General features: G+C 48.2%; 1 protein-coding gene across 1 annotated transcript in view; it reads right to left on the reverse strand.

Annotated features, from left to right (window-relative positions):
• The window catches only part of SNX18 (sorting nexin 18), a 26,240-nt gene extending 12,890 nt beyond the window's left edge, over positions 1-13,350 (reverse strand). Inside the window, exon 1 of the mRNA XM_007469285.1 lies at positions 11,541-13,350. Coding sequence (XP_007469347.1) covers positions 11,541-13,164 — 1,624 coding nt within the window. The 5' untranslated portion in view covers positions 13,165-13,350. The remainder of the gene's footprint in view (positions 1-11,540) is intronic.
• Positions 13,351-15,292: the final 1,942 nt, after the last annotated feature.

Here is a 15,292-nt window from a genome sequence, read left to right on the forward strand (position 1 = left end):
CCCTCTAATTCTTCTCCTTTTCTTAACCTGCCTATTTCTATTCCTGGCATCACTACTTTCTGTCACCCAAACGGAAAACTTCAAAGCCCGCCTCGAGCCTGGTCTACTAATAAGCCTCTCCGGGTCTGTACTCAGCCCACAGGAGCAGCTTCTTGGGGACCAGGCTGCACTCGGTGAGGGATGCCTGCAAGAGCTCACAGTTAGGTTTCTGTGGCTCACTTCCTGTCTGCCAAGTGGGGATAAAGAGAGAATATACCTCAAAATGTCCCATGAGGTTTAAATGGATATAATGCATATAAAATGTGAAGCATCATGCCTGGCACACAGAAAGCCCCCAAAGTACATTCCCTACTTTTATCACAATTCCGATGTCACTCTTCAGTTTCAAACCTTTAGTGGCTGTCGACTGCCTACAGGATAAAACTCAATTTTCTAGCAGATGTACTACTTACTGTAATATAAAGAGTACTGACCCAGGTCAAGGCAAAAAGTGAACTCAAATGCTGGCTCCTTATTAGCTATGTGATCCTGGAAATCACTTTACGGCCCCGAGCCTCAGCTCCCACAGGTACCCTGCAGGGGAGTTAACAGCTGTGCTGGGTTCAATAGTATCTACCCCCCCACCCCACCCCAACAAAATTCACATCCACCTGGAAACTGTGACTGTGATCTTATTTGGAAACAGGGTCTTTGCACATGTAATTAGTTTAGGTAAGGTTGTACTGCATTAGGATGGGCCCTAAATCCAACGTGATTAGTTAGCATCCTTAAAAGAAAAGGAGACAAAGGGACACACAGGGAGAACGCCAGGTGAAGACGGAGGGAGACCGGAGCCAAGAACAGCAAGGAGTGCCCTCAACCACCAGAAGCTGGAAGGAGCCTCCCCTAGAGCCTTTGGAGGCAGTGTGGCCCTGCCGACACCTTCATTTTGGACTTTTAGACTCCAGAACTGTGTGTGAGAGAATAAATTTCTACTTTTTTTAAGCCACCCGGTTTGTGGTAACTTGTTTCAGCAGTCCTGGCAAACAAATACAATAGCTAATAGTTAATGCTTAAAGACATTTGCCATAGAAATGGCAAATGGTCCACCCAAAGAAACGGAGGCTGAGAGGAGCTGCTGGTGGGAGCTCAGCCCCATGCAGTTGCACATCCAGGCGCACTACCACCCTGCTGCTATACCCACTCCTGAACAGAATGAGACACAATGGATGTGACTGCCCGCAATACTGCTGCTCACACAGCAAACAGTCAAAACTGGCGGCCACAGCTACACATACACCAGCTACCTAACCTGCTGGACCTCCAAGTCAAGGGTCAGCAAACATTTTCTTTAAGGGTCAGATAGTAAATATTTGATGCTTTGCAAGACGAGGCAAAATCGAGGCCTATATAACCATTAAAAATGGAACCTTTAAAAAATGTAAAAAGCATCCTTCACTCAAGTGCTATAAACAGACAGGCACCTGGGTGGGTTGGACCCGCAGGCTGTAGTCTGCAGACCCCTGCTCCATCTCCAAGTATCTCCACTGATGGCTCCACAGGCCCTAGTGTGCAGGTCATTTTACACTCCTTCCTGTCTGTTGCTCCACTCCTGTTGGCAAACAGCCCCTTGTGTCTCCTCCTCCCCACTCCCACAGACACTGCCTCAGTTTAGGACTGCACCATGTCTTGCCTGAATCACTGCAAGAACTCCCCATCTTGCCCCACCCTGAGCCACCCTTCACACCTGTCTCCAGGACCTGCGCATCTAAAGTGCAGGCCCGACCACATCAATACCCTTGTCTGATCTTCCATGATGCTCCCCCCATCACCTCCAGCAGCACATCAAAATCACGTGAGGACCTTTCTTAAGAACATCAATGTCTAGGCCACAAATTCCTGACATTCAGATTCAACAGATCCAGGGTGGGGCCCATGTACAGCTAGCTGCAACCACTCCAAGGCTGACTGTGCGAGGCACCCAGAATTTAATCCCTGATTTTTGTACATATGGTTTCCTCTGCCCAGAATGCCCTTCCCTGCTCTGCCTACCAGGCAAACTTCCAACTGCTTTTCAAAACTCTTCTTAGACTGAGACTGGGAGAAGCCAGTTCTGAACTCTCCCGTTCACTCTGCACAGTTAACCACGCCTGCCTCCTCTGTCCTACCTCACACCATGGCACGTGCCCACGACTGCATGAGTCACGCTGTACAGTGACAGCTAACTCACCCTGTCAGCCTCCCTCACTGGCCTGAGCCCTGGGCTTGCAGCGTATCAGCTTTCATATGCTTATCAAAGCTATCCTAAAGCATTCCCAAGATCAACCATGCACCTTCCATCAATGTTCCTCCAAAAGTCAAAATACAATTATCTTTCAAAGGGAAAACCAGTGCTACCACCCAAACCTCTAACACAAATGACAGCAACTCTCCATCCTCTTGACTCCCACGCACTCTTATTATACAGGCACCAAGTTAGATCTACCTCCTATTTCAATTTTCTGCACACACATCCTCCCTCCCTCATGAAACTGCATCTTCCCTGAGGGCAAGTACCTCCTGCTCAACACCTACGCTCAGTGCTTTGTGTATCCAAGTCACTCAACAAGGTGAATGCACTCACTCTGGATCATATGCTTCGAATGAAGCAAAAGGGACCCCAGTAAAAGTATTATCGCGAAGGCTTACCGAAGAGGAAAGAAGTGTATGATATACAAGTTTAAACACCAGGAATCAATATAAAGTGAAACCTGAGGTACATAATGTTAATTTTTCTGGCACATAAAGCATTTTCAGACTTCCTCCCCGCCGTCCCCATGAATTATGGAAAGTCACTTCGTAGATACTTAAGTCTAAGACTTTTAAATCGCTCACATGTTAATGATTTCATCCATAAACCACAACCAGATCCTATCTTTATTTCCTGTACACTTTTAAACCCTGTTATCCATCATCATATAAATTGAAAAACTAAAACATTCTATGAATCACAGGAGAAATCTATTTCCAAATCAACCAAAAAATACTTACGGGAGTGACTACTTCATTAATTCAACAAGCATTCATCAAGTACTTCCTACGCGCGCACAAAGCGGTGGAACTTCACACTAGAGGAGCGTGAAAACTCCGATCCCCACACGCTAACCAAGCAATGTACAGTCTCTGGCACACCAGTCAGCGTTCCATCAGCAATGGTGACTTGGAAAAGGGCTGGGATACTCCAAGGAAGAGAACTCGACCTGAGGCTTGACTGTGCACGTGTTGGGTGGGGGAGATGTGGACCAGAACGCAGGAGCCTGTCAGTCTCCAAGCGTTACACTCACGTCCTGATGGCCCATCCCCACCTCTGTGCCACTCACGGCCTTCCTCATCTCAGCTGACAGAAACTCCATTCTCAGTGTTGGCGAAGCCAAAAACCAGAGTCACCCTTGATGACTCCTCTTCCTCTCAGGTGCCACATCTGATCCCTTAGGAAAACCTGCAGATTCTATCTCCAAAACATACCTACGGTGGGACCCCTCCTCACTGTCTATCATCTCTCACCTGGATTATTAGATTATTGGTTCCCTGCTCCTACCTTTGACCCCCTCCCCCCTCCCCATCCTATTCTCAACACACCAACTGGACTAGGTCTCTTCCAAGGTCTATTGGTACATCATTCCTTCGCTCAAGACCTGCAATGGCTCCCTTCTCACTTGAGCTTTTACTCCAAATCCTGACAATGACCTCTAAAGCCCTATAAGCCAAACCTTCTGGGACCTCATCTCCTACTCAGACCCTCTTAGCTCCAAGCACCTGGCCTCCTCCTGCCTGGCCAGCACACACCCATGCCAACGCCTTTGCTCTAGCCGTATCTTCTGCCTGAGAAGCTCCGCCCCATACCTGCTTGGCTAACTCCCTCACCTCCTCCAGGACTCGGCTGAAATCTCACCTTCTCAGGGAGGCCTCAACGATCACCCTCTCCATTCTGCCTCCTGCCTCCCCTTCCCCACTTGAACCGTTCCACTTTAATTTTTTCCCCTAACACATGTCATCCTTATACATACTGTGTGCTTTCCCTTGTGGCTCCACCCTGCTAGAATGTAAACGCCACAAGGGCAGTGACCTTTGTTTTGACTACTGATGCAACCCTAGCATCTTTATAGTGCCTGACCTATGATGGGCACTTAAATATTTGTTAAATAAAATCAGGTTCATCTTTCAGAGGATCCCATGAATAAATCGAATGATGTTAAGCTCCCCTCCGTAACCACTGTCTCCCTACCCGCTAAATAAATAACACATAAAATTTCTTTATCAGAAGAGAAAAGTCACATCACAGTAAGAGATGTAAAGTTCTAAGAAAAGGAGCAGAAATGACGTGGACTAAAACTCGTCCACACTGAAGTTTAACCAAGCTACAAATCCAAGACCAACAAGGCAAGCCTGGTTCTACTTCCGGAGAGGAGACAGTACTTAGAACTCAAAGCGAAGTACAGTCTGTAGGAGGGAAAAAGCCCGTCATACCTTCTCTCTCTCGTGGCCCTATTAATTACAACCTCATTGGGGTCGGAGGGAAGCTGCTCCAGCACCCAGCTCGCCTCGGCTTCGGAACACCTGGGAGCTCTCGCCCGCAGGCAAGAGGCCAGGTAGTCATCACTTTCACATCCGCAGCACCCGGCAGGGCAAGCCCTGCATGCGTGTTTGCTGATCCAAACTAAACATGCATGACTCTTCTTTCATGTCAACTGATAAAGGATTTTCACACTCCTAGATTACACAGTCACGTAAGCAAATAGAACGCGACTGAAACTAGCCTGAAACAACGTCGAAATGTTCATCACATACTTAGGAGTATTTTATTTTCAATGCAGGAACAATGCTATTAAAGTCAACCAACAAAACGATACCTAGGAAATCGTGAACCTCACGTTTACAGATGAGGGAACTGAAGCTCAGAAATGCCAGTGCTTTGTGCAGGCCACAAGTAATTTGGAGGCGGAGAGGGACTGGCGACAGCAAACTGGTGACCCCACTAACACTGACGTCTATTCCTCTGTTACCATTTCTTCTGGTGTGCAATACAGGACAGCTGAGTTAAAATACAACGCTCAACTGCTATACTGATGCTCCCTTGGCATTTCATCCTTTTGCCTGCAATTCTGGTGGTAAAAGGCCACCAGGAGGGATGATAAGATCCCTGGAATTGCCTTTTAAGGGAGAGTACCTCCCATTTTAAAGGTACCATTTTACCTTGCAAAATTAAAGCATTTAAGTGAGCAGTTACTAAGAACCATAACATTAGATCCTCATGATAACCTTATGAGGAAGTGTTCCCACTTTGCCAATGCGAAAACAAGGCTTACAGAGGTTAGAACAGCTTGCCCAAAGCTCTGCTCACATCACACACTGGTCGCCCAGATGCCAGGGTGGCCCACAGTGGTGAGACTCTGCCTGTGGGGCTCTAGAGCTGACTCAGCTCCCTGTCAGAACTGGGCCAGCCCCGTCTCCTCTGTGTAGCCCTGAGGGCTCTCAGCAACCTGGCACACAGCTTCTCCGCCACTAGTCAAAAAACTCCATGAGGGGACTTCCTGGTGGTCCAGTGTTTAAGACTCCGTGCTTCCAATGCAGGGGACACGGGCTCGATCCCTGGTTGGGGAACTAAGCTCCCACATGCTGCTTGGCGCAGCCAAGAAATAAAATTTTAAACAAACAAACAAACAAACAAAATTCATGAGGATCAGAGTCCTGTCTGTCCCTCCTGCAGACACGAATCGAGTCTGTGCTCTGTAAACGCGGGATGACAGACAGTACAGGTCTTCCAGGCACAGTCTCTCTAAACAGATCTCAGCATTATTGTGCTGTGTGTGTGTGTGTGTGTGTGTGTGTGTGTGTGTGTGATCATCATAAATTGATGGCAAATCAAATCTAACTTGATATTACACTTTGGTTTTAAAACACTTTGAGAGACAATATAGCAGATTTTTATTCAGCCTGAAAAGAGGGAATGTAGTTTAAGAAAAATGTCATGTTTGTATCAGTTGTTTGGGTTCCACACAGTCTTTGGAAATCCAAAGATGACCAGACAGGAGCCTATGAGGAGGATACTTCTGAATAAAGAGGAAAGTCCAGCTGAGTCCAAGAGTCCTCAGAAGACCATGGGTGGGAGTGTGGGTCCCCGCCTCCTTTGGGCTCTGTGGTGACCAGCCTAACAGATTGAGCTTCCCGGTGTGATTCTCACGAGGGCTTCGTGGCTCAAAAAAGAAGTCAGAGAAACCAATGACAGGGTGATGTGAGCAGTATCCCCATCTAGATCGTGACCAAGACTGTTGGTGGCCAGACATGCTGACATTTTCTGCGGTACGCGGGCCTCTCACTGTTGTGGCCTCTCCCTTTGCGGAGCACAGGCTCCGGACGCGCAGGCTCAGCAGCCATGGCTCACGGGCCCAGCCACTCCGCGGCATGTGGGATCCTCCCGGACCGGGGCACGAACCCGCATCCCCTGCATCGGCAGGCGGACTCTCAGCCACTGCACCACCAGGGAAGCCCCATGCTGACATTTTAACCAAGGAATTCAGTCATCTATATAACAAAAGGCCCAAAGGTAACCTCATCTTCCCTAAGAAAATACAGTTGGACCAAAGATTAAGGCCTGGAACTGAAGTTTCCTTAAAAAATAGCTGGGAGGGCTTCCCTGGTGGCGCAGTGGTTGAGAGTCCGCCTGCCGATGCAGGGGATGCGGGTTCGTGCCCCGGTCTGGGAGGATCCCACATGCCGCGGAGCGGCTGGGCCCGTGAGCCATGGCTGCTGAGCCTGCACATCCGGATCCTGTGCTCCGCAACGGGAGAGGCCACAACAGTGAGAGGCCCGCGTAAAAAAAAAAAAAAAAAAAAAGACGGGGCTAAAGCAAAAAAGATGAATGACCTCAGTTTCTAGCCGAGGTTTCAAAATAAGGATGAGCTTGTAAACAGCCCGCCTATTAGACCTTTTCTCTGTATTCCTGGCACCACCCTCTCAGGGTTATTTTTAGCTACAGGAGAAAGGGGAGCAGAGAGGGAAGGGCTCACGGTGGCACAGCCTCACCTCGTGTGCCCTGCCGGGACTCCGGCTATCTTTAATTAATGTCTGAGGGACATAAGACCGACCCTCCCTGTGCTGAAAGGAAGCACAATGGTGAAATTCTACCCCACAAGACTGATAGGCCCACTACTGGTGTACCATTCCTGAGGTCCCGGGGCTGTTTTCTGTTCAAAAGAAGGCTCCATCTGGAACGTTTACAGAAGGCAGTGAAGTAGACCCTGGCTGCATGTTTAATTTACAAGTACAGAAAACAGGACTGCCTTGTTTATATATCTAGTTCTGCATCCTCACTTCACACGCTAAGACTACATTTTACCAACCAATCATTCTTATATGATTTTATACCTTTTCTCTGGAATACAATTTCCCTTTAAATGATTCCCTCTGGCTATCTAGTCCAGATTCATAAACAAAGATGAAACCAACATTTCTCATCATCTAACGTTACAGCCTTTCCCTTTCGCAATATTCCCCAAGAGATAAGCCTAAAGCTTTTAAACCACCACAACTCGCTGCCATTCAGATTAAGCTTCATTAAATATTAGCGGTTAATCGTATCTTTGGAAACAGAACTGAATATGCTAGGAAACTGATAGTGAAATATATTCTATGTACCACCCCAAACTCAGCAAGGTCGGCATTATAAAGACATACTGCAGGCAGGGGCGATAAAGAGGGAAAGGATAAAAGGCTGCCATTTCAAGAAACGACAATCAAGACCACAGGGTTACAAAGCTCACTGATAAGACCTGTGTAGACTGGTTAGTCAGCGATCAATGAACTGCCCATGAACAAAGAATTTAAGGGACTCCTGTGAAGACAAAGCAAAATATGAATAAAATTCAAACAGGTTCTGAATTCCACCTACTGTACTTCAAACTACAGCAAACTGCCTTCTTCCCACACTCAACTCCATTAACAGAAATAGGTCTGTTTATTTAAGACTTCATCAGTTGATGAAAAAAATCAGAATTCTAACCATTCCCTTTTCGCTGAAGGAAACACAAGGCTCTTTTCACTTTTGCAGAAAGTACTTATACTAAAACCATTATTAAGTTTAAGCGATGGTTTTGGTACTAAGTAGAGTCAGAAAATCGCAGTCCACCACATTTGAGAGTATCTGAGTTTTCCACCCTCTTTCTGGAGCTGGTTCCTCACCAGCCTCAGATGTCCATCCTGAGACCAGTTGCATTTTCTTAATGGGACATGAAGGCAGGCTGCAAAGCAGGTGGACGTCCTCACACTGCAGAAATATTACTCACTGGTTGAGTGCCTGGAAGTTCTGTAGAGAGAGATCTAGCAGGACCATGTTCCCCTCCCACTTTTTATCGCCTAAGCCTATATGGAGAGGAGATGCCAGGCGATGACCAAGAAAAAAGCAAACTATCTGGAAAGTATGCGAAAAGATCATCAATTTGCCGGGCAAACTTATGACAGGACTGACAGTTAAACTATGGCCAACGGTCCAGCTCGACACTCTCCAATTAGAACCTGCAGCGGGGATGGAAATATTCCTCACCTCTGTTGTGCAATATGGTAGCCGCTAGCTATAAAATACTTGAAATATAGCTAGTGTGACTAAGGAACTGAACTTTATTTTAACTAACTTAAATAGTTCCACGTGGCTTGCAGACCCAGCATGGAACAGCACAGGTTCAGAACGCTAGGAAAGCTGGCTGATGGCAGCAGTCTCCTGGATAAGAAAAAGGCTCACAGGAGCCTACTGCTCCTGTCCTTTCCCCCAAAATTAAGGGGGAAAAAACTAATTAACTCCCCTTCTTAACTGCTTTAGTAACTGAAAAGCACTTTCTAATCATTTTCTGACTCAACTGAATGTGGGTCTCTTAATATATGATTAGGACATGTAAAATGTAAAAGTGGTGAAACTGTTTTTCTCTTACTGTAAACAATGAAGACTTAAGACTTGAAATAACTATTTTGAATTTTTAAATTTCTCCCAAGTTGAAATATAAACTTTGGGCCAAATACTTACAACAAGATTGTATCTGCTGCTTAAAGATTTTCACTTTTTTTGGCTCTCCTCTCAAAAGTCACAGTAAGGCCTCTGATATGATTACACTTTGAGGCCTTGGAGGAAAAAACAACTTGCAAACAAAATCCCCAAGTGCTCAGACTAAGAACGATTCATTCCAACAGCAACTGTGTACGGGGCTGTGGGGGGAGGTGTCTGAGCTGCTCTTTACAACCATGTGAACATCCAGAACATGTGCAAAAAGCTTTAGCCTGGCTAAAGCTCATCTGCATTCCTAAAAATGGCCAGCACTAGCATCCTTGATAAACGCTGGCTGTAAACAAATGCTTTTAGCCTTATGTACTGCACACTATAGCTTTAAATGGCAGTACATTCTAAAGACACGTCATCTAGGGACACAGGTTCCCTGTACGTTACACACCAAGGCCACACCAGAAACAAACTACGTTGAATATCAACTGGTGTTCTTTTCCGAAGTTCCTAAAGATTATGTTTAGTGCCCTTGAATTGTTTAAACAACGTAAAAATGGTACTGGTTTTAATGAAGGAAGTTTCTCAAATCCCAGCAGGAAACAATTTTAGGTCTAGAGTTAAAAAAATAAACTATGTATATGGTTTAACAGGCTACATATAAACTCAAAATAGACCTTAGAGCAAACATCACACCTTTTCTAATAAATAATTTCAACAGCAGAGCACCTGACAAGACTATGTGGTCTGAAGACAGTAAAACCAGTGAATGGATGGATGAAACCCTGTAGTAGCCAGTCACCCATGTGTGGCTGCAGGAGTCTGTCCTGGCTCCACCCTTTCAACTACTTACCAACAATTTCCATAAACTTACAGAAACAGTTAAAAAGGCGGCCAGCACTGATGTAACACAATGGAATTTAAAGTAAGGCCCTGCATTAAAGGCTCAAAGAGCCAGTTGCACCAGCACCATCCAAAATGTCAAGGATTCACAGCAATTTATGCAAAAAAGCATAAGGAATGTAGATGCAGGTTCATTGCAGGTCAAAAGCAATATGGCTGCTCAAATAGCTAATTCAACCTTACACTGCACTTACAAAATGTAAATTGCCAAGAAAGTTACTGTTCTCTACTAAAACTAGTACTGCAGATGTTTGGGGTGCATTTTATCAGGGGCAACGCCAAGATCAACGTGTCTGAAGGACTCCCCCTTTGGTAAGTTAGAAGACTGTCACATACTTGGAAGGGGAAGGACTGCAGCAGAGAGGAAGGAAGGAAGCTGCTGTCCCCAAAGGTCTGAAGGGCTGACATGTTGGTAAGGAATAGACTTATTTTGTGTGGTTCCAGGGGACAGAAAGAGAATCAAGAGAGGCAAGTTTTAGTTCAATACCAGGAAGAATAGGTCAAAGATCAGGGCTGTTCATAAAGGGACTGGCCCACATGGCAAGGCAGTGAGCATCTCATTACTGAAGGCGAGACCTGGTGGCCCAAGGTTTCCACCACCTCAGGAGGGTAGTTAGGTGACTCCCTCTTCCCTCTCCACACTGAACAGAAGACATTCACAGGCAAGGCTGCCTCCCTAACTCCACCCCCTCCCCATTCTCCCTCACTCCAGGCATGCTATCAGAAGTTAGTGACTAACTTGACAGGAATTACTAATTTATTTATTGCAGATTGTAAAAAAACAATCTGCAAACTTCAGTGCTTTAACAATAGTTAGGGACTCTTAACAACTACTAACAAAACAAAGCTCTGACAGGCAGCTAGGCAGCTAACTCACTGGGATACCAGAAACACTGCTCTCAGACACAATACTCAGAGATTCTATACATTCTACATAGCTTCCCTGCATCATTCTCCTAAATAATATTCTGAATTTCATTCTGTTAATAGACTCCAAACTCAAAATGACCGAACCTAAAGAGATTAATTTTCTTAAAACTTCCTGAAATTAGAGTGTCTTTTACCTCATCTTACAAAGGTTGCAAGCAAGAAGCCTGTGCAGGAAATTCCTAAGCTGCTCAGAGAACTGACCCTAATGTCTACCAATGCAGTGACTGAGTGGTGTGCAGGGCGAAAGCAGAACTTACCTTTATTTGCAGATATCCATTCTCCCCACCCCCCCCCGCCGCTTATTTCCACACTTCCGGAAACCCACGACTAAGTGACACTGCCAGTGCCCAAATGGATGCCTAACATGGTTTGGGTCCCCTTCTAATTCTACCCTAGACACAAGATTACAGATCCCAGAAGCTCACTGCCCAACTATTCAAATACTAAAATGACAGCACTGTCATCAAAAGTACTCTCAGAAACTCCTCTGCAGAGTACCGGTCCCCTGTCCACAAATATTTTAAGCAGGAAGCTACCGGCCTACAATCCGCCCTATGTTCAGGGCACTGCTTGGCTGTCCACATCCCTGCTGTATTCCCGACCTGTGGGATATTAATCTGAAAAAGACGATGGTAGTTCTGTCAAAGTCACCCTTTCAGCCTGAACGACACATTCCACACCACCTGCTCTAAAGGCCAGGCTTTACCTTTCTGAACGTGGATGATGTCAGGGAAGTTGGCCAGGTGCCCCTGATACAGCGCTAACAGGTCCATGACGGGGTCCAGGTCCTGCCTGGGCTGGTCGGCAAAGAGCTCGCCGATGGCGTCGTAGGCATCTCCGGTGAAGGCGATGGCCTGGTTCAGGCCGGCCGAGAAGGCCTGCTGGTCCAGCTCAAAGGCCTGGCTGAGGCCACGGAAGGACTGGCCCACCTTCTGATACTCCTTCTTGAAGCCCGTCACCTGCTTGCGCGCGAATTCATTGGCCGTGTGGTTGAGCTGCAGCGCGCTGTCGTCCATCTTCTTGGTGAAGCACTTGAAGCCGTCGATCTTGCTCTCCACCTCCTGCAGGTCGAGGGCGGCGGCGGGGGGTGTGCTCAGGGTCAGGAAGAAGTTGGCGCCCACCATCTCATCCTTCTCAGCCTTCCTCTTACCCTGTTTCCAGGCCTTCTCATCAGTGCTGCTGGGGCAGGTCAGGAAGTGCTGGAAGACGTCGCACTGCGCCAGCACCGGGTGGCTGGCCATGTGGTTCATCCACCAGATCAGGCCCTTTCTGCGCTTGGAGATGAAGTCCTCCTCGAAGCGGCCGGTGGCCTGCTTCTCAGGCAGGTGGGGCACCGAGATGACGGGGAACTTCTCGGCCAGGCGCGCGTACAGCCAGTCAAAGTGCTTGTAGCGCCGGTGCACTGGCACCTGCGTGTGCGTGGGCACCAGCTTGTAGGAGATGTAGCTCTTCATGCCCTTGAACTTGGTCTGCTTGGTGGGGTCGTCGATGGTGCACTGGAAGGGGTAGGGGTTCTCCTGCCACTCGGGGCCGTAGGGCCCCAGCACCACGCACAGCTTGTCCCCGTCCTTCACGAAACCCGACGCCTCGCCCAGCACGAAGGCCTCCCCGCCTGACTTGACGAAGGTAGAGAAGCGATTGAGGTTGCGGCTCACGGTGGCTGAGCTCTTGGCCCCCGACGGGTGGTGCTGCGGGGGCGCCGAGCCGCCGCGGGAGCCCAGCGACAAGTCGGTGCGTGTGGACAGGCGGTAGCGGCCCGCAGCGCCGACGCCCCCCGACGACGAGCCGTCGAGGTCCGGGTACGCGCCGCTGCCCAGCACGCCTGGCTCGTCAGCCACCGTGGAGCTGTCGTCCCACTCGTCGTCCCAGTCATCGTCGCTGCCCTGGCTGGCCTGGTAGCCGCCGCCGTAGAGCTGCTGCGGCGACGGCTGCAGGGCACCCCCGCCATACGAGAAGCCAGCGCCCGGCGGCTGGAAGGTGCTCGGCGGCGGCGCCTGCTGCGGTTGCAGCAGCGGCTGGAAGGCGTCGGGCGGCGGCTTGAAGGAGGCGGGCGGCGCGGCGGGCAGGGGCTCGAAACCGCCGGGTGGCACGTTGGCGTAGCGAGCCGGGGCGCCCGGGCCGCCGTCGCCCGCCGGGCCGGGCTCGGGGGCTCGGATCACCTGTACGTACGAGGCCGGGAAGAGGCCGCGGTCCCCGCGGCTGTTGATCCCCTCGAGCCAGCCCTCGATATCCTGCTCGCTGCACAGGCTCAGCACCTCGTGCTCCCGCAGCGAGATCTCGCCCGGGTTCTCCGACCTGAAGTCGTACAGCGCCCGGGCGCGTAGCGCCATGGTCCCGGCGCCCCGGAGGGCTGCCCCCGACTCCTGGCGCCCCGAGCCTGGTGCCGGCCCGAGGGGACCGCGGTGGTGCCCTCGCCCTGGCGCGCGGAGAGGAGCCCCGAAGGCGGCGCACACTCCTGTGCCCCGGCCCGCCGGTCGCGCCCTCCGCGCCCGCCGCGCCGCTCAGCTTGTAGCGCCGACTGCCGCGCTGGGCGGCCGCCGCGGCCGGTTGGGGGCGGGGCCCGCGGCCTCCCACGTCCCCAGCTACGCTAATCCACGGCCGAGAGCCGCGCGCTAGGCGAGAGCAAGCGATGGCCGAGCCGCCGCGCCCGCCCCCGGGTCCGACTCCGTAGCTGCCACTGCCGCCTTGTGGCCAGTGACGCGCAGTGACGCTCAGGGGTGAGAGCTGCGGGTGAAGGTTTCTATTCAGAAGTGAATTGTCTGAGACTTTCTTAGGCTTTTAAGTTAAAAAACGTATCCTAGAAAGTAAGTAAATGTTTGCATTGCTGATAAGCATTCCCACTCTGAGCGCTCATTGAATACTCCTACAATGACTTAACCCATGCGTCTGTTAAAGGATTTTCAATGAATATTAGCGTTGCGCTAAGAAGAGAGACAGGATGCCTGTGTCGGGGCTGTAGACGGACGGAGAAGCTCCCTTTCATCTTCTCCCCACTGGAGGCTTTTGGTCAAAAAAGAGAGAATGGCAGGAGCAAAGTAAGGAAAGGCGTTGTGTTTGACCAATTAAGAGGCTAAGGGTGGTGTGGGGAAGGAGGCACTGGAGAGTTTACACTAAAAGAAGTGTGCAGAGAGAGCTAGCATTTTGCGTGTGTCCCTTCGCCTCCCTAAGACACATGAATGAGACCTTAAGCTTCCGCGCCAGGCAGCTGGGTTCAATCGGCCTCCTGATAATACCTATCTGTAAAGACCTTGAGCAAGTTCCTTACTGGACTCCTAGGTTTGCTTTGGGGATTTGATAATCATGTAATCCCTATTTATAGATGAGGAAAATGAAACAGATCTTAATATATGACTAGCATTATTCGTGGTAAGCACAGTTTAAGTGTTTGCTGCTGCTGTTGCTGCTGTTATTGTTATTTTGGAAAGCAAAACCTCTGTCTTCCTTCATAAAGATAATGGGCGTCCTAAATTACAATCTTGGGGTATATGCCCCAGGAAGGGTACCAGTATTCACAGCCCTGCTCCTAGTCTGAGATCAGTGACCATCCCTCTCCATTCATCTCTGTCTCACTATATTTATATTATTTTTAAGATAAGTAGATAAAAAATCACTTCCTGAAATATTAATCAACTCCAGTCTCCTAGAGTTGCCTTGTTTCACATCTTCTTTTCCTTCAGTGTATAATTTGCCTAAAGCTTTTTCTTCTCAGAATCCCCTCTTATTGTCTAAACTAATTATTCTTTTGAAGACACATCTGATTGGGTGTTAGCATTCATATGTCATTAATTTCATCCTGTCCTCTGACCTTTTTCAAGCAAATCTGGGAAACAAGCCAGAAGAGTACACAATTATTGTAAGAGCTGTGGTATTCTAAGCATTCTGTACAAAACCACCAACCCAGTATACCAGAATCACTCCCATAGTGTTTATCCCTAATGCAAAACCTTAATTCAATGCAGTAAGCAAATTCTGAATTACACCATTTGTAGCTGAAAATTCTGGGTTGGGACAATTCTCACAGTAAGTAACAGAGGTCATGGAATTTCTGCATCAACAATTCATGTGGTCAGAAACATGAAGTCAACATTTATGAAACATCTAGAATACAATTTATTTTACTTAGTAACTTCTGAGAAGCTAATCTAGAATATTTAAATTAAATTTTAATTAAATTAATTAATTTAAATTAAAAATTAATTTTAATTAAATTTAAAAAATTAAATTAAATATTTAAATACATTTAGTTTCATCCTTACTATTCATCTGGTAGTTACTCCTTAGGTTAAAGAGTTAAAGTAGCAGGAAACTTGCAACGCTTCAGGCTTTCAAATAGAGAGGGAGACTGAAAATCTGTTTTGGGTGTGAAACTTCCAGGAGTTTGAGAGTATGGCATTTACAGACAGGTTGGGCTGCTCTGTAGAGCAGTGGTTGAGGAACTGTTGGGATTCAGAGGTTGTT

The sequence above is a fragment of the Lipotes vexillifer genome, unplaced genomic scaffold (assembly GCF_000442215.2).
Source record: "Lipotes vexillifer unplaced genomic scaffold, Lipotes_vexillifer_v1.1 scaffold810, whole genome shotgun sequence".
NCBI lineage: Eukaryota > Metazoa > Chordata > Mammalia > Artiodactyla > Lipotidae > Lipotes > Lipotes vexillifer.